The sequence below is a fragment of the Leptodactylus fuscus genome, chromosome 10 (genome assembly GCF_031893055.1).
Source record: "Leptodactylus fuscus isolate aLepFus1 chromosome 10, aLepFus1.hap2, whole genome shotgun sequence".
In the NCBI taxonomy this organism is placed as follows: Eukaryota; Metazoa; Chordata; class Amphibia; order Anura; family Leptodactylidae; genus Leptodactylus; species Leptodactylus fuscus.
In genome coordinates, this window is record NC_134274.1 from 16,204,562 (window position 1) to 16,222,920 (window position 18,359).

General features: G+C 44.2%; 1 protein-coding gene across 1 annotated transcript; it reads right to left on the bottom strand.

The window, feature by feature from the left end:
* Nucleotides 1–4,685: 4,685 nt before the first annotated feature.
* ABRAXAS2 (abraxas 2, BRISC complex subunit) lies at nucleotides 4,686–17,116 on the bottom strand. The gene is made up of 9 exons (XM_075258692.1): nucleotides 17,011–17,116; nucleotides 15,270–15,360; nucleotides 15,051–15,087; nucleotides 13,620–13,686; nucleotides 13,186–13,376; nucleotides 11,000–11,119; nucleotides 8,051–8,135; nucleotides 7,500–7,614; nucleotides 4,686–6,268 (listed from the first exon to the last, which is right to left on the bottom strand). Exons 1-9 carry the CDS (start codon nucleotides 17,080–17,082, stop codon nucleotides 5,886–5,888), a joined length of 1,161 nt encoding a protein of 386 aa, XP_075114793.1. The 5' UTR covers nucleotides 17,083–17,116; the 3' UTR covers nucleotides 4,686–5,885.
* Between the last annotated feature and the right edge of the window lie 1,243 nt (nucleotides 17,117–18,359).

An 18,359-nucleotide genomic window follows, 5' to 3' on the forward strand; every position in this document is an offset into this window, starting at 1 on the left:
TCAGGATCAGGCAGACCACTTAGATGACTATGGTTTCCTCGCCAGGAGACAGCCGCACTCTACAGTCAATAGGATTCGATAGCAATTAGCAGGGGCTGTCAATGGAGTCTACAGAGCAGAGAAGAGAAGCCGCTCTGTCTAGATCAGGTGAAGAGGGATTTTCTTCATTCCAGTGTCTGAGTAATAAATAGACAGGTCATGGCTGACGTTCTGTTTATACCTCTCCCCATAGCACAGGCAGGAGAATCAACGCCGCTGCAATGACGGTTATCATCTGCCATGTTGACATTTAGGCTAGAGATACATGGCGACTTTGGTGGCATTACCAAACTGTGCTGTCATGTGGCTATTTTTAGGACACAAATTGAGAGAGAAGAGAAAAAAAATTAATGAAGAGATGAAATGAAATGTACATATGCAAGATTCAAAAAAATGGAGTTGGCACATCTACATAGGGCGTATGAATTTGCATCCTTACCAATACAGACAACACGAACCAAAATATAGAGCTATGTGTATGGGCGAAACAGGCCGCAGGTTTTCCACGTAGATTTTCAAGAGAAAATCCACAATATTGTGTCAGTAAATTGACTGACATTAGCAAATCTGCAAGTCGGCATATTTTTCTACATATTTCATTCTTAGCAATGCTTAGGGTGTGAACCAGTGCAAATACGCACATTATACATGGGGATTCTGCTATAGTCTTGCTGCAATACTCAAGGTGGAGATTCTGTATGGACTAATCCCATGGCCACTTAGTATATTGGTGAGTATTGTATCTTGCATCAGTATTCGTAAGCCAAAACCAGTTGTGGGTCTGGAACACAGAAGACACAGTACAGTAGATCTTTCCATTATACTTTTCATTCCTGGTTTTGGCTTAGGAATACTGACTTTGTTAAAGCGGTCTAGGGCTAAGGCTTCACGTAGCGGATGGAAGCACTTTTCACAGAAAGCCCCCAGAGATTTCCTTTGTAGTTCCATTATACCTATAGGAAAACTGCCGCAATTTCTGTAGGTAAAATTGACATGCTGTAATATCCAAAAATGCAAAAGTTTTGGAAATTGCAGCATTTCTGTTGTGCGTATTTTTCGACAATGTGTGAATAGAATTTGCAGGAATTGCATCCACTTTGTAGGGACTGTAGATGACTTTCACATGGTGTCCCGGCCTAGAGGTGGCTTCACTTACTAATGACAGATGGTCACTATCATTGGTTGGACCCCAAGCCCTCCTTCTCTGGTGGAATTGATATCTAGAGTTAATAATACTATTAGGCTGGAGAGAGGCGTATATATACAGAGAAAGGCCCAAACTACATTTTAAAAAATTTGGGGAGCATGGTGGAACACACCCGGTCTTCCCTCCCCGTCTCTGATTAGGAATAGATCTCTCACTTCAACTTTCTCTGTTTCCTTGATCCCCTGAGTGCTATTCTTTGCATGGAAATCAAAGGAGGTTCGGGAGATTTAGCGGGGGGGGGGGGGGTCCTAATGAACTTCCCCCCTCCCCCCTTTATATGTCGGATTGTGTCTCCATATTTACTTTGAATTGTTGTTGTTTTGTCAATGGTTTGATTTTATGTAAAGAAAAATTTGTTAATAAAAATCTGATTTAAAAAAAATAGATGGTTACACAAGGTTCACACTAGTATTCAGGTCATTCAGGGAACCAAACAACGGAGAGGCGGGTCGCCAAAACAGAAGTTACACACAAAACTGACAGGGCTGCTTTAAAGGGGTATTCCCATAACTCTTGTTCTGTAGCCTGCAGGGCTCTGTGCTCTCTTCACTTCCTGGATTTCTCGGCACATTGGTGGCCAGGGTTTCACTTGCTCTGCTATCTGCTATGTTTGCAGTCAGTAATGAGGGATTGGTTGTAAATGCATTACCACACTATAAAGCTGATGTGGAAACTGATGTAGCAGAGGTGGATTTGAATCAGCTTGCATTACATACCGAGGTATGTATGACTCCTTATCTCAGCCCTTATCAGCCAAATTCAATTAAACCGACTGATTAAGTGGAAAAGCTGAATATAGACAGCACAGTAATCCCAGAGCTCTCACCTCCCCCTCCCCCATCTGAGGAGATTCGTTGCTTGTCAGCCCCTCCTCCCCCCCCCCTGAGCACAGGCAGAAATAAGCAGATAAGCCCAGTGGCCATAGAAACGCAGTGTCAACAATGAAGTGAATAAATTAAGATAGTGGCTAACCAAAGCAGTTTTGATAAAGCAATGTATTTAGGAAAAGTCTTAAATCCACATAAACTAGTAGTATAGATAGGATGCTTTTCATGGGACAACCCCTTTAAGTATAGGGCAAGCAGTGCATGTGCACCAGGTCCCCTCAGCTGGCTCAGATTGAGAGGAACAGTGCTGCATTTCAGGTGCTATACCACTGTTCTGGGCATCAGGTAGCCCTTAGGGCACAGCCTGAGGTTAAATACAACAGTGAAGCACAATACTATCTAACTATGTGCGCCATTATTCTATCTTTTGCCTATATAAATAGATGAATGGTTACTATAGCTTAGCTTTGCATCTATTGTGCCCTCGGCTTCTGCAGACAGTAAAGCCTTGTTTACTAACGGCCATGAGGAGAGTCATGTGCTGCGAGCTGTGTGGTGGTGACAGCCCGATGTGGCAGGGACTTTAGGTGCTGCAGTGTGATCCTTCTGCTAGGTGCCAGATATATGATATACATGTCCATTAGAAGCCAGAGGTAAAGTCAGGGTCACCCTTCACCATGGGGGCTGCTATGTTTGCACAAGGAGTAAGAACACTTTCATGAAGTTATAATTTGATCAGTGTTTTACATCAGTATTTGTAAGCCAAAACCAAGAGGTGCAAATCCCTCAATTATTATTCTCTGAATAAACTTCTCTTTTACAGCTTGCAGATGTTATGTAATAAAATACTGACCGAAATATCGTCTGGTTTCTAAACTCAAAGGTCTGAAGGTGTCCAATAAAAGGGCTATACTATGTATATTAGAAATCCCATGTAACCCCAACAAGGAGCAGAAGATGGCTCCCTTCTCAATGTCAACATTAAACTAAACTTCCCATCATCCTCTGTGAGACTCAGTCACCTCAAAGGCTTTAACTAATGGACTCCGATGTATCTAAATGACAAAATATAACACCAGATCATGGTTTACAGATATTGAGCAGATCTGATCATATAACCCGAATGGAACGCTGCAATGTATAGATGTACAGGTGGATATGTAACCCATATAGCCCCTAGCACAGGAACATCCAAGCAGAACACCAAAAAACCCTATCCATAATGTAGAAGTGTCCACTATGGTACCCAGTGTTAAAGATATTGTCCTGGCAAAATGTAAATTTGTATACATAGGACAGGTCGTGGAGAAGAGGGGAGAACCAAAAAAAAAAAATAAAAAAAAAATAACATACTCCCCTGGTCCTCGATGTCCTTCCAGCATGGTCCAGTCGTGCTGATCTGGCATCTTCTCAAAGTGAAACCACTCGCTGTCTGTGACGTCACGGACCCCTACCACTGAAACCACTGATTGGACTCAGTGGTCTGGTGACCACCGAGGCCAGTCAGTGGCCTCAGAAAGAGGCCCGTTATGTCACAGGTAGTGACATCACATGCTCTTCACCGAGGCTGCCGATTGGTCTCAGCGGTCACATGTGGCTGGTACATCTGTGACACTTCAATGCTGGACCCAAAAGACCGGACCACGCTGGGAGACACCAGAACATCGGGGAATGATAACTTTTTTTCCTCACTGCCCCTGGCCTACTTAATAAATTTCATGCCCAATTTTGCCTGGACAACCCCTTTGAGGGAAAAGTCTGGCACCTTTCTGTCAAATGCTGGTGCTGGAGAGGATGCCTCAGCCCAAAGCTCTTCCAATGATGTAACGGTCCTTGTACGGACAATGACATCGCTGGAATTGCCTGGTGACATATATGAGCAGTGACCTCACTGGACCTTCCCTGGGCAGCTCTAGTGATGTCACTGTCCATATGATGACAAATATGAGCGGGATTCACTTCTTGTGCCCTCTGCAAGTGCATTGAGAACAGTGCTGCCCCCCAAATCCCCAGGATCTACAGGAGAGAATAGCATAGTGTACTATTCTAACCCATACCTTCTTTGGTATCCTTACATATAGTGGCAAGATGGAGGCCAAAAGGATGCTACTGAGATCTTGCAATGAAAGTGGTCGCTGACTGTGTGTTTTTGAGTGAGAAGTATAAGCACTTCCATTACCAAAACCTGCAACAAAAACTTTAGTTTTTCTGCAATGCATCGATAAATGTGGCCAAAGACACAATATGAAGGTCCCCTATACATTCTAGAACATCTAAGGATGTGTCACTCAACAATCCCGTCATAGTTCTCAGGGTTGTCATTAGGTATCTGGAAAGAGGTTACATTTACAAACCCAGTATAACCTTTCCTTTACTCCGCTCTTATTCGTGTGCAATCACGTACAGAAATCTTTATGCACCGAAGCCTTGACGCTTCACATACTGCAGGGGAGATATGACAGTGTTAGTGAAGCATCTGCCTGAGGCCAGATATTCTTGTTCCTACAAATAATCCTCCTTGAGCTACTCAAAAATCCAGAAGCCTAAATCTGACATGTTCCCCCAGAAACGGAAATCTAACATTGATCACAGACATAATCCGGGAACCAGGGTTCGATAAACTAAAGCACGTTTATTATGTTTGATTTGTACCAGTCTTAAGGCTGAAATATGTGCACCATTCTGAGAACGAGACAGGCTCTCCGTTACTATTTTCCTGGCAGAGGTTTTAATCGGCAGTAAACGTAACATCCCATAGCTGGCGTGCGAAGGCCAGCACCAAACAGAATACGGTCCGGCAGCGACCCACGTGCACTTCTGTACAAGTAACGTCCGAGTGAAGGATCAGGCACCTCAGTCCGAAGTATTAGTTGCTGAATTCGTAGCCGTAAAGGGGAACGGGTCATCTATTTAGTAAATTAAGTTAATAAAAAGTGCAGCTAATTATAAAATTTGTGAAACTGCTGCATGTGTCAATGCAGCAGTGAAAGTGTTAAAGAGGACGAGGATGTCATATCCTTTCATGTAAGGGGGAATAATTAAATAGGTGAAATCGGGTGGGGGGAGGCAAATTTTCACCAACCCTAAGAAACCGGCAGCTTGTGCAGGGTCGGGCTCTATTCCAGATTACTCCCCTTCACCCAGGTTCGGCCACTTTTACCTACGCACCAGGTCACCCAATGGTATGGATACTTTGGTTTCTGTATATGTTGAGGCGTTACATGTGATCTCATCCACAGTCCATTAAACAAGTGCTCAAATGGGGAGGGGGGTAATAAAACCCCTCAATCTATAAAAAAAAAGGATTCTTGTGCAATTTAGTGAACTGATCATATTTTTCAAAAGGTGCAAAATCGATCACTAGATTGTAGAATTATAAGGGATTATGGGAAGTGATAGGGAGAATGGAGAAGTATACTGTGAACTCCACCCTTGGCTGGGTGTAGAGGGGTTAATTGACCGTACACTTCAGGCAAAAAAAAAAAAAAAAAAAGTGAGGTGTGAGCTGTTCGTAGTCCCGCCTCCCTTATTACCTAATAATCCCTTTAATCTACACAACGCCCCCTTGAGGTTGACGGTACTGGCTCAAAATATACATGAGACATACAACAAGCAGCTCGGTGTACTCTTCAGCTCCACACAAGTACTGGTGATTGAGAAATCAGTGAGTACAGGAAGCTGACGGGAGTATAAGGCCCACACACAGGCAGCTGAGAGACTCCCAATACAAGGCTGGCAGCTTCAGCTGTCTACATTCCATGTTTCAATGCCAGAATCAGACCTTACATCGGTCTCGGGCATGAGGGCGGTAGTCATTGCTGTGCCAGTTCTCCATCTGGCTGTGTGGTGGCATGGTAAGGCTGCTCCTCTATCATCTCACTGTCAGGGGATTCTGAACGGTGGGGTGACTTTCTATAATCGCTCTGTGACTCCTCTGTGTCTTCGCTCGCGGCCATCTTGGAGGCTATTTTACCAATATCTTTAACCTCCTGGACAACATGGCAGGAAGATCCTACAGCCTGTGGCCTGGGCATGTCGGGTGTGCTATCTACTCCTTCATCTGCATTTATACTGTCTTCAGAGTACGGAGGAGGCAGGAGTTCTTGTGGTCTAGAAGTGGCACCTAAACAGTCCGCAAACATGACCATGCTCTCCGCAGGCACTTGTGTCTGGATCAACATGGACTGGCGTAGATCTGGTGATGGAACAAATAATGGAAAAAAAAAATATTTAAATTCATTGGACACATAGAAAAAATAAAAACACGGAATATACAATATATTATTATGGTGTAATGAGTGGTGTGCAAGAGAATGTAGAGACTCGCTGAGACTGGGGCGGCACACAGACTACAAAAACTGTGAAATTACTAGCCATATAAAAGTAATGAGTATCTAGCTTTTACAGACATTAGGGACTGCCAGACAGAACAACAAGCGCATGGTCCGAGCCCACCCTGCCCCAACGGCGTCTAATGGCTGCCCAATTCTCCAAGATGGTCTGATATGTTCACCTCTCATTTTGAGCTTAATTGTATAAAGGTCTCATGCACATGATCGTATGTATTATCAGTGTACTAGGCCCCACATACACAACCATGGTCCCGTGTATGCGGCTGTGAGCCCACTGCAAAATCGGTCTTATTTCTATCTGTTTTGTGGCCAATGCTCACAGGCAGCCATGAATGGGGCCGTGGAGGCAGAAGCAGCATACAGATATTATCCATGTGCCGTCAATGCCTTTTAATCATGGTCCAGCTATATGGCCAAAGCTTTCACTTATGCTACTTTCACAGTGTCACCATTGAAGTCCATTGTGCTGATCAGTCATAGGATCAGAGCAATGGACTGAAACAAAGACCGAATCAATAATGCAGATGGACATCAGTCTCCAGTCAATGCAATGTTAAAAACAAGACAGCCGCTTTCTTCCCTCTCCTTTGCTTATGTCTTTGAAAGAGAAAGTCCTGCAGATATATCTTTTTCTTCCATGACAGACATCCCACAGTGCACTTGCCAAAAACAACATTTTTTTTGCCCAGGCTTTCAGCCACGATTCCTGGGCAGCTGAACCAGTTTTACAACCTTTGATTTGCAAAGGCTGAAAACTGTGGGCCAATATCTATCAATAATTGACATATTGCGACTCAGACTCCTCTATTTACCACAGCCACACTGACGTTTTTCCAACTCCAACCAAAATTGGCCCCGACTCAGACTCCACAACCCTATTACTCGAATCCCCCAGGGCAAGACACTTTGTGCTGTGGGTTTGTTTCTGCATCAATGTGCAAATCTCATAATTACACCGCTATAATATTTTGTAGCAGGTTCACCTGGTTTTCTGCAAACCCCATTGAGATGAGAGATAGATTCCCCCTAGTTATATCCAGTGACACCAGCAGACAATAGCTCTGTTATACTTACTCTCTTTACGTTGCTTTTCTGCCTTTCTCTTGCAGATCTGGGCTCGGAGTTCATTTACTTCTGCCTGATGAGCTTCTACAACCCGCTCGCTCTTTTCTACCTCTTCACAGATTGCCTAAAATAAGAGAAAATAAAGTAAGGTTCACAGCTTAAAATGGGTTTTCTCAAGCAAAAAATGGTGTTGACCTAGCATAAGGTCAGGCCATCAATGGATTGGTGACACTCGCACCAATCGGCTGTCCTCAGCAGGTGATAACAGAGAATAGAGCAGGAAGCAGACAGCTCCGTTCTCCATGCAGTTGTCAAACCAGGTTACTGCAAATCAGCTCTCATTTACTTGAAAGAGACATAAGTTGTAGTAACCTGGTCTGATCACTACAAAGAGAACAGAACGGTCTGCTTTTTGCTGCATTGTCTGTGTATCTGTGTGACCGACCCCCACAGATCTGATAATACCTATTCTTATAATAGGTTAACAATATTTTTAACCTGGAAAATCCCATTTACAACCTCGGTCAACATCATCATTTTGTGTAATGGTCACTCCTTACCTGAACCTTCTCCTGTAATGCATTATAAACTTGATAAATTAATCGGATGTCCTTCATTACTCCATCTTTGTCAAAAAAATTGGTACTAAATTTAGATGGAGAAAAAAAAAAAATACACTTTAAAAATTGATGATCAAGAACATAGAACAAACCTCAACTACTATAACGAAGAAATTAGTAACTCATGTTTAGGGCGTTTATAGACAGCCCTGTTATACCATATAGCAGCTCCAAATCCCATCCGACTGACAGAACTAATGACACAAATTAGCTGCACCATAAATATCAGTAATCCGGGGGTTGTGATGAAGCTGTAACCCCCGACACCATCATCATCATCCATTGGATCATGTCAGTCAATTTAAACTCTCCGGACAACCCCTTTAAAGAGGACCTCTCATGCCCTCATGCACATGCGTTTTTATATACCGCTAGAAAGCCGAGAGTGCGCTGAATTCAGCGCACTGTTGGCTTTCCTATTATGTGCTCCGGAACTGGAGATATCAGTTACCGATATCTCTTCTGAAGGGCGTTCCTGACAGTCTAGCTGAATTGTGAGGAACGCACCTCCTGACAGTTATGTCCATAGCTCTGTACTGTCAGAGGGGGTGTTCTTTACTGCCCAACCATAACGTTAAGCTGTGGTGAACTCCCCCGCCCTCTTCCCCGACTGTACTCACCCATAGATTAGTACTGGGGGGTGTTTTTCACAGCTTAGTGTCATGGCTAGGCAATAAGCAAAGCCCCCTATGACATTACAGGGCTATGGACGAGTACTGTCAAGGAGGGGTGTTCTCACTGCTCATCTAGACTGTCAGGAACGTCCTTCTGACAGTGAAGAGATATCGGTAATGGCACAGATATCTTTTTCCCTGGGGCACATAACAGGAAAGCTGACAGTGCGCTGAATTCAGTACATGCTCAGCTTTCTAGTGGTATATAGAACCACATGTGCCCGAGAACATGAAAGGGCCTCTTTAAGGGCCTCTTTAAGGGGGTTTTCTTGGAGTTCAGATCTTTGATGAGGGCATGACACTCCAGCGAGCTAGTTCGGTTCATTACTCCTATATTGAGTGTAGTATTTGCACCATGGCCATCGGAATAGGCCCTTAGGCTGTGAACTGCTGTCTGTATGAATGACAAGCAACAGGCCTGTAAAGAGAGAGACGAAAAGCTAACAGAGGAGAGAGCAGAATGGAGAAGTATATTAAGGCATCACATTGTGGAAACAATATTTTTTGTTTCTAGCCAAAGCCAGGAGTGGATAGATAGATAGATAGATAGATAGATAGATAGATAGATAGATAGATAGATAGATAGATATAGGAGATAGCTATAGATAGGAGATAGATAGATAGATAGGAGATAGATAGATAGGAGATAGATAGATAGGAGATAGATAGATAGGAGATAGATAGATAGGAGATAGATAGATAGGAGATAGATAGATAGGAGATAGATAGATATATATATTCCAATCCTTTTGTAGCCATTCTTTAAAGTAAAAATTAAAGGCAGAGAATAAAGAGAAAATGTATAAAGGAAAAGGTCTATAGAAAATACTTAATTTCAGAATGAATACATGGAGAAATTGGAGCACAACTTCATTGTATGATGGCCTTACAAACAGCTTTCCCTTGTCAGAATGTAGTCTCCTTAATTTGGCCACTAGGTGGCACTGTTAGGGCAGATGCTGCACATCTAAGCACTTGAAAATAAGTTGCACCAGCTGACAATTAGTGTTGAGCAAATAGTATTCGAATCCTAGTTTCGAATACCTCACTCCCATAGGAATGCATTGAAGACGGCTGGCGCTTAACCCCTTCGCAATGGGCCACTCCCATGCATTCCTATGGAAGCGGAGGTATTCAAAACTAGGATTCGAATACTGTTTGCTTATACTACTCACAATCTCTCACATATTTTATGGCTGAAACCACAATGTACAAACAGAATTGAGTGCAGAATTTTCAAAAGACAAAATCATGTGGTTTTTTTTTTTGCAATGTCTCCTCTGCCCAAAATTGCTGTAGGTCTCCTGCAGATTTCAACCTCTGCACTACAAAGGAAGGAAACTGCGGGTGAAACCTACTGCAATAACTGACATGCAATGGGCTTTAAGAGGAGCTGTAATGTCCTCTAAGATATAGCATGTTACATATCGTCGCAGAGCTGAATTCGGCACACTGGAGTTTTGCAGATATCTTCCTCAGTTCCAGAAGAGATATCGGTGCCATTAGTTTTAGCTACCAATATCCCTGTACTGGCAGAAGGCCCGACCTTACAGAGCAGCATCATTACTCAGCGGTGAGGAACGTCTCTCTATACAATACAAAACTACAGAGATGTATCATTAGGAGGACGTTCCCAGCAATAAGATTGAGCTGTAAGGCTGGCCACTCTGCCAGGACAGGGATATGGTTAGCCAAAACAAACAACACTAATAACTCTGCAAACGGGGCAGACAACTGCAAAACTGAACGTGCACACGGTCAGCTTTACAACAGTTATAACATGAAAGGTCCTCTTGTAATAAATTGGGGGTAACAGTCTAAATACTGGACCCCCACTGACTATGAAGATGGGTAGGCTTGCTTTCAATCCAACCAAAGACAACATCTGCATGACGTGTTTATGTTCGCCCCAGGCTTCCACTTTCCAGAGACATACTGATAGGAAATTTAAATTGTAAGCCCTAAATAAGTGATTGATAATGTCTGTGAAGCGCTATGGAATATGTTGGTGCTATACAAGTAATGGAAATAAATAAGAAATCCCGTTTTTCAGTCTGAATGGAGCAGACAAGTAACTGCAACCAGCAGCTTCACTCATACAAGGAACCAGTCAAATAAATTCTCCATCTAACTGGGTACCTCTTTAGGGATCACAGTGCTAACTATACACATAAATGGAGCTCATCCTGCCTGACGCCATATTGTCCGTACTTACCCATGTTCTTTGATCACTTTGGCATAATTCTGTGAGGTGTTTGGCACTGACGTCACTTTATATTCCTGCTGACTGGTTGTGCCCAGGTTTGGAATTGTTAGAGAGACTCTCTGATTATACCTTAGAGGAAAGAAGGAGACAAACAAGATTTTCCTGCATCAGATGAGACAACACAAAGGGTGCGACCGCTTTACTGCCAAGAACATTATCATACGCTTATCATTACCACTGCCAAGATGTTGAAGCATAAAGTCTACTGTAAACTATGGCAACTCTTCAAGTGTCCAGTATAAAGATTTCTTAACACATAGTTTAGATGAGCACATAATACAGATATATAATAATCGCTGTAAGTGTCAGCAAACACTGCATCAGAACCCTATAGCTCCTAGTATACACACTATCCATAGGGCTCTAGCTATATGGCAGATAGATTTCTGACCTCCATAAGGGTGGCATGCATTGGCATACCTTTTTGTGTATTGTATACATAAGGCTCATGGTCTGCATTCTCCTATACAGAGAGCCACCAAGAAAAAACGTAAATCATGGCGTACATTTTCAATTGGACCCTATGGGCAACTATGCCAGTGTGTGCCCATATAGTAGGATACTTTGAGGCACTGTCAGGTCAGAAATATTAGAGATGAGCAAGTACTAATCAAAACTCCCGGTTCGAATAGCACGCACCCATAGGAATGAATGGACGCAGCTGGCACGCAGGGGGTTAAGTGGCCGGCAAAGTCCAGCCGCTTCCATTTATTCCTATCGGTGCGTGGTATTCGAAACGGCCGTTTCGATTAGTACTCGCTCATCTCTAATCAGTATTAAATATGATGAGGTTCAATATTATAGTGAATGTGTGACTGGCCATCACTGTCACCTCGCAGACAGCACAGTGGAGACCCCTCCTGGTGATCAACATGAATTACTTGTGTGCCCCAGATGACCCAACTCATATTTAATAACAACATCCAACTACATAAAGGCCAAAGGAATACTTTTAGGGAATTTATATAGGGGTCCCCATTTAGGACCCTCATCTAATAACCAGAATGAAAAACGGTACAAAGAGTTTCTTGCTCTGAAAAACCAGAGTAGATGATTTTGGTGGTCCACAGACGGCGTTAATGTTATACTTTCATTGGACTTTATTTACAGGATTTGTACCGTATACAACACTTATCTTGATAGGGGGTAAGTGACTGATCGCTGGTGGTCCCATCACTTGGTGGTCCCCCACAACCATAAGAAAAGGGGCTCCATAGAGTGGCAGGAGACATGCAGGATTGTTGCTCCAATCCAATGGGAAGAGGACATCGGACCTCTGTCATCATATTTGGTGAAACTCCCAGCCATGAGGCTCTTACCCCCTCATCCAGAAAAGAAGGAAAAACAGCTGGCCCCTCTAAAGGGATCCTATCACTAGAATACCCTTATTAAACTAGCTACACATAGGAATAGCCTTAAGAAAGGCTACTCTTCTCTTGCCTTTATTTTTCTGATTCGCGCCGCCGTTCCTTAGAAAGATCTTCTTTCTTCCTTATGCTAATGAGTTTTCTCTCAGCACTGGGGGCGTCCCCAGTGCTACTTGAAAACTCTCCAGGACGGCCTCTGTCTTCTCCACCTTCCGCCTCTTCTCTTGCGCTCCTGTTCTTCTTCAAAAAGTGCCGACTGTGCATATTCTTCAGCCATTTTTCTGTGGCCTATCTCGTTCGCCCACAGGAAAAATGACTGACGGACATGTGCAGTCGGCGATTTTTGACAGAGGCTGCCCTACAGAGTTTTCAAGCAGCACTGGGGACTCTCCCAGTGCTGCGAGAAGAGTCATTAACATAAGGAAGAAAGAAGATATTTCTAAGGTACGTCGGCACGTATTAAGAAATATTTTGGGGGAACTGACAAATTTGCTCAAAGAGAGTGATTTTTTTTTTTTTTTTTACAGATTTATAAGGAAAATATCAGCCCCAAAAGACTCCTGGTATACATCCTGTGCTCTGGATGGGAGCATCTAATAGCTATAAAGAGAATACAAAGCAGCACTCCAAAGATGATGCAGTTAAGGTCACCATGTGGGTGACATATTTCAGAGTGTATTTATGGTATCTCTCTATAAAGGTTTATTAGGGATTTGCTCACATACTAATATCAGAATTTCCTTTACCTGTATTAAATGTGACACTTACCTGCGATTCGGCCTGAAGAGCACGTATTCCAAGGCATGAGTGGAAGTGTTGGCAGTAGAAATGAAGCTGATGAGCAGGAAGACGAGGTCAGGAACACCAAGGAGGCGAGTTAGCTGCTTGTGCAAAGTCTGTTCTCTATAGGACATCTGCTGTTGGGTGTTTCTCCGAAACTTGTACCAACCGATCACGTTCTGCCAATCACAAAGACAAGAGATATCAATGACCAAGGTATACAGAATACATTCCACTAGACCATGGAAAACAATGACCCAAGGAGGGGCCCCGTGATCAATAAATGTGACTCTACTGACGCCACCGTCTATCAATCATAGGATGTGCATCAATGCCATGTGCACTATCATGTCGATCATATGTAACATTACGTGTAGCATACATCCATATACACAATGTTACTGAAGAAAAATGACTCCTACTTTCCGTCTGTCCTTGAGAATTCGATCAAGACTTTCTTCATTGACTGCGCCCGAGTAATCATAAAAGCTGGAAGGAGAAGATGACAAATTGTTACTACAGGGATTGGCAGAATAGACAATTGTGATAGTAATAGTGATAGCCGGCCCCTATAGAACCGATAATACATGTGCACACAGAGAAGAGTTGGATCTGTTTCCGATTGCGTGACCCAAAGTCAGAACCTGCCAGGAAAGCCAAGGCTCAGCTCAAATAGAAACCAGGGGAAGTCCACTATAAGGACTATACAACTACAACGACTACCTTAATGCTAATGTAAATGCAGGTTTACAGTAAGTTGACATCTGTGTTGGGATGGCTGTTGTTCTGGTCTGTCAGAGGACCAGAGCAAAACAGTGGAGACATACAGAGGCCGAAGGACCCCACTCATTATAATGGGGCCTGTCAAGTGTCTATAGTTTGTAACAGAAAGTGTCGGCCAAAATGTGACCTCTATTCAATGACTTCCAGCCACTGCTGTATCCATCTATTTCAACACAAAGAGCCACATAAAAGCACAACCGACTCTCTACTGAAGTCTATGGAGATGTGCAAAGTACTGAGCATGCAGCACCAAATATGTGGATACAGATAAGATGGGAATACCCCTTTAAATTGGGGGCACACGTAACTTGCATTGAAAGCGAGACAATCTGGTCAGTGTGACCTTTTTGGTTTCATTGCGCTGCAGATCAAACCTCACAGTTCTCAAGAGCTTTGTCTACACTACTGAGTGTTCGCTTCCTTGTCATCTACATGGTGCCCTATATACCAATGAAATAGAATTAAAAGGGTATGCCCATATTAACCATCCAAAGGATGGAGGATATCTTGCAGATAGGTGGGGCCCTTGCCAATCAGGAGAACAGAGGAGTTTCATTCATTTCAATGGGAGTTCTTGTAATCTCTGAAGTTGCCACTGACTTGATGGAGTGGTGCACAGGCCATAGTGGTCAGACCCAGGGGTGAACCTGCTTTTTTTGCCGCCCGAGGCGAAACGAAGGGGGCATGGCGGAGCGGCGTTAGTAGGCAGAGAGCAGGCACGGAGAGGACCTGCTCTCTGCCTGAGCGTGACGCTAAGCCAGTCCAGGACAGCTTGTCCTGGACTGGCTTAGGTAAGCAAAAATGCCGCCCTCCCCGGGGCCCTGGCATAGTGCCGCCTGAAGCGGTCACTTCAGGTCGCCTCATGGGAGGTGCGGCACTCACACCCCGACAGCCTGCAAGTTATCTCCTATCCTATGGACAACTTTGATAATAAGATGGTAATAGCTAGTAAATGTATATACAAAACAGAACAATATAAAGAAGCGCCACATGATCATCTATCACATAAAATCCAAACCCCCCTCCCCAAAACTCTATACCATAATATCAAACACATGGAGGATCCCTACCTGAATAGTTTAGTACATGGTTCATGCCTATGGATCTCTGAAAAGTAAAAACAACAGCTAAAACAGCGTTCACACAAGACATGGAGGATACAGAAATAGTGACAGAGGGGACGCACAGAGGGGACGCACAGAGGGGACGCACAGAGGGGACGCACAGAGGGGACGCACAGAGGGGACGCACAGAGGGGACGCACAGAGGGGACGCACAGGACGGCTCACCTATAACCTGTAATAGTTCTGTGTTACTAATCTGAGAGTCACTGATGGAGAACGATTCTTCTTGTCGCACCTCCCCTAGTAAGAATCCTTCCTGTAAGACATAAAATATCATATATCACGTATAGAACATACACCGCTGTCATGTCCATACTCTGGATGGAAACCGTTCAGTCCAGCAGTTTATCAGGATGACGACGATCTGACCTCTGGGACATCCCTGAGAAGGAAGCTGCTGTGAAACTACAACTCCCAGCATGCTCCATTTACTTTCATGGGGGGTCCAAGGACAGAGCAAGTAGGCCTGCTGGGACTTGGAGGGCCTAGTAAAGATTTTGGGGACCCAGGAGCTTTATGTTACACCTCTATCCGGCAGAAGCTATAACAGAGTCCTTTGTGAACAGGTCCCTAGTCAATGAGTATTTGTTAGACACCATGATGCTAGTGTGAAGAGGCCAACTCTGATATGCTCGTCCATAGGTGTGGCGATCCTGTCGCTTTATTTTACTACAATGACACTAGTGTATATATATATATATATATATATATATATATATATATATCCCAGAGACAGGACAGGCGGCTCAACCCAAACCCTGCTATAAAGACAGCGCTGACAGAATCCTGTGCGCTCAATAAAAGCTTTACTGACTACGCCACGAATCACATGATGTCAGAGCAGAGCGGCAGGAATGTCCTTCACGTGGACACCAAGGGCAGTGACACAGGGAGACGTGATAGCCCTCCATCACACATGTACATGCTCACAGTGACATCACACACGGCAAACAGGGGTTCAGTGATGTCAAGCATGGCATAGATGTTCTCCTAGTGATGTCATACACACACAGTAGGTCATGTCACACACGAACTGGCATCATTATTTATATGTTTAAGACTGGAAACTCTTATGCCAGGCTTCATTCCCCGCTGGCCGGAGATGTGACAGAATTATTAAGAGGCTTCAGCCAATGAAAACTTCTGGTTCCTCTCGGGAAGTCTCGGGCACCTGAAATAAAATCTACACCAGCCAGGACTCCCGCACCAACACTTGGCAAGCAGGATGGAAAATAGACAAAGCGGTGCGTCGTACTTGGTGAAAAACAGACGACACTCACTAAACAAAACACACAAGCTTTACACTGGATATAATGACATCACACACAGGCCACAGCCATTCCCACAGTGATGTCACACACAGGACAAAGATGTTCTCATAGGTCATCACACACAACAGATACGGTCCTATAGTGTTGTCGCACACAGGCCATAGACGTTCCCATAATAAGGTCACGCACAGGTCACCTGGTGTTCTCATATGTCATCACATACAACACATAGGATTCCATAATGTTGTCCCACACAGGACATAGATGTTCCCATAGTGACGTCACATGACACAGTCACCCGAATGATGACATATATAACCCTAGTACAACATACATGTGCTCAGTAATGTCACACTCAGCTTACAGATGACCACAGTGATGTCACACTATACATGTATGATGTCACAGTGATGACATGTATGAGGCACAGGACATACAGCTGTGACCCCTCCCCCAGGACATGACAGCTGTGACCCCCTGACACCAGGGCCGCCGCCGGCTCCCTGTCATCTCCCCGGGCAGTCCTAGCCCTGCTCCCTGCCACTTCCTCCCCACATCCGACCACCCGCCCCCCCGGCCGCTGCCCCCACACCTCGGGCCCCTGGACACGTCCCCCCGGGGCCCCCGCCACTCACGTGATCAGAGCTGCTATTAGCGCTGTGATAACACAAGGAACTAAACGTATAACCCGAAATGGAAGCCGCCATGATGGTGAGCCCGCTCCCTCCCACAACGCAGCGCGCCGCCGCCCTAACATGACGTCACGCGCAGCCGCCCCGGGGAATTGTGGGAGTCGTAGTTTAGCTGTTGGTCCCTCTTCTCATTGGTTGTCTCAGCCCCTGTTGCTGGGCTTTGTGGTGCTGCTGCTTTGTATGGGGCAGACAGCTGTTCTTATAACTGCACTTGTTCAGACTTCTAGAAATTCTTGTGATTTGGGGATTTTTGGGGGTTTCCTTTAATTTTGCAATGATTACTACCAGTCTATAGGACTGCCCTATACACCCCAGGCCTACAACTCCTCCATATTAACCCCTTCCCCCCAGGGGCAGATTTCTAGTTTTCGTTTTGCACTCCCTGTCTTCCAAACCCCATAACTTTATTATTTTTCCACTCTCAGAGCCACACGAGGGCTTCATATTTGCGGGACACATTGTTCCTCATAATGGTGTCATTTATCATTCTGTACAATGTACTGGGAAGCTGGGAACAATTCTGAATGGGTTGAAATTGGAGAAAAAGTGCATTAGTGTGACTTTCTTACAAGCCTCGTTTTTACGGCATTCACTCTGCAGACAATATGACCCATCGCCTGTAGTCTGTGGTTCGGCGCGATTCCAAGGATACCAAATTTATATGTTTTTTTTTTACAAAAATCCAAAACTTTGCCAAAAAAGTTTTTGCTACAAGTCGCCATATTCTGATACCTGTAACTTTTTTATTTTTGCATGTACGGGGATGCATGGTGGGTCAATGGTTAGCACTGCAGCGCTGGAGTCCTAGATTCAAATCCTGCCAAGGGCAACATCTGCAAGGATTCTGTATGTTCTCCCCGTGTGTGCGTGGGTTTCCTCCGGGTACTCCGGTTTCCTCCCACACACCAAAGACATACTGATAGGGAATGTAGATTGTGAGCCCTATATGGGACAGTGACTAATAATATCTGTAAAGTGCTGTGGAATATGATGTTGCTATATAAGTAAGCATAATAATAAGGCGTCTTTTTTTTGCGGGGCCGGGTGTACTTTTTAGTTAGAACATTTTAGGGAATGTCTTTTGTTTTATTTTATTTGTAGATTGTGAGCCCCATATAGGGATCGTAATATACATTTTTTTTTCCTATCAGTATGTCTTTGCAGGATGGGAGGAAATACACGCAAACACGGGGAGAACATACAAACTCCTTGCAGATGTTGTTCCTTGCAGGATTTGAACCCAGGACTCCAGTGCTGCAATGCCAACCAGTGAGCCACCGTGTTGCCCCTGA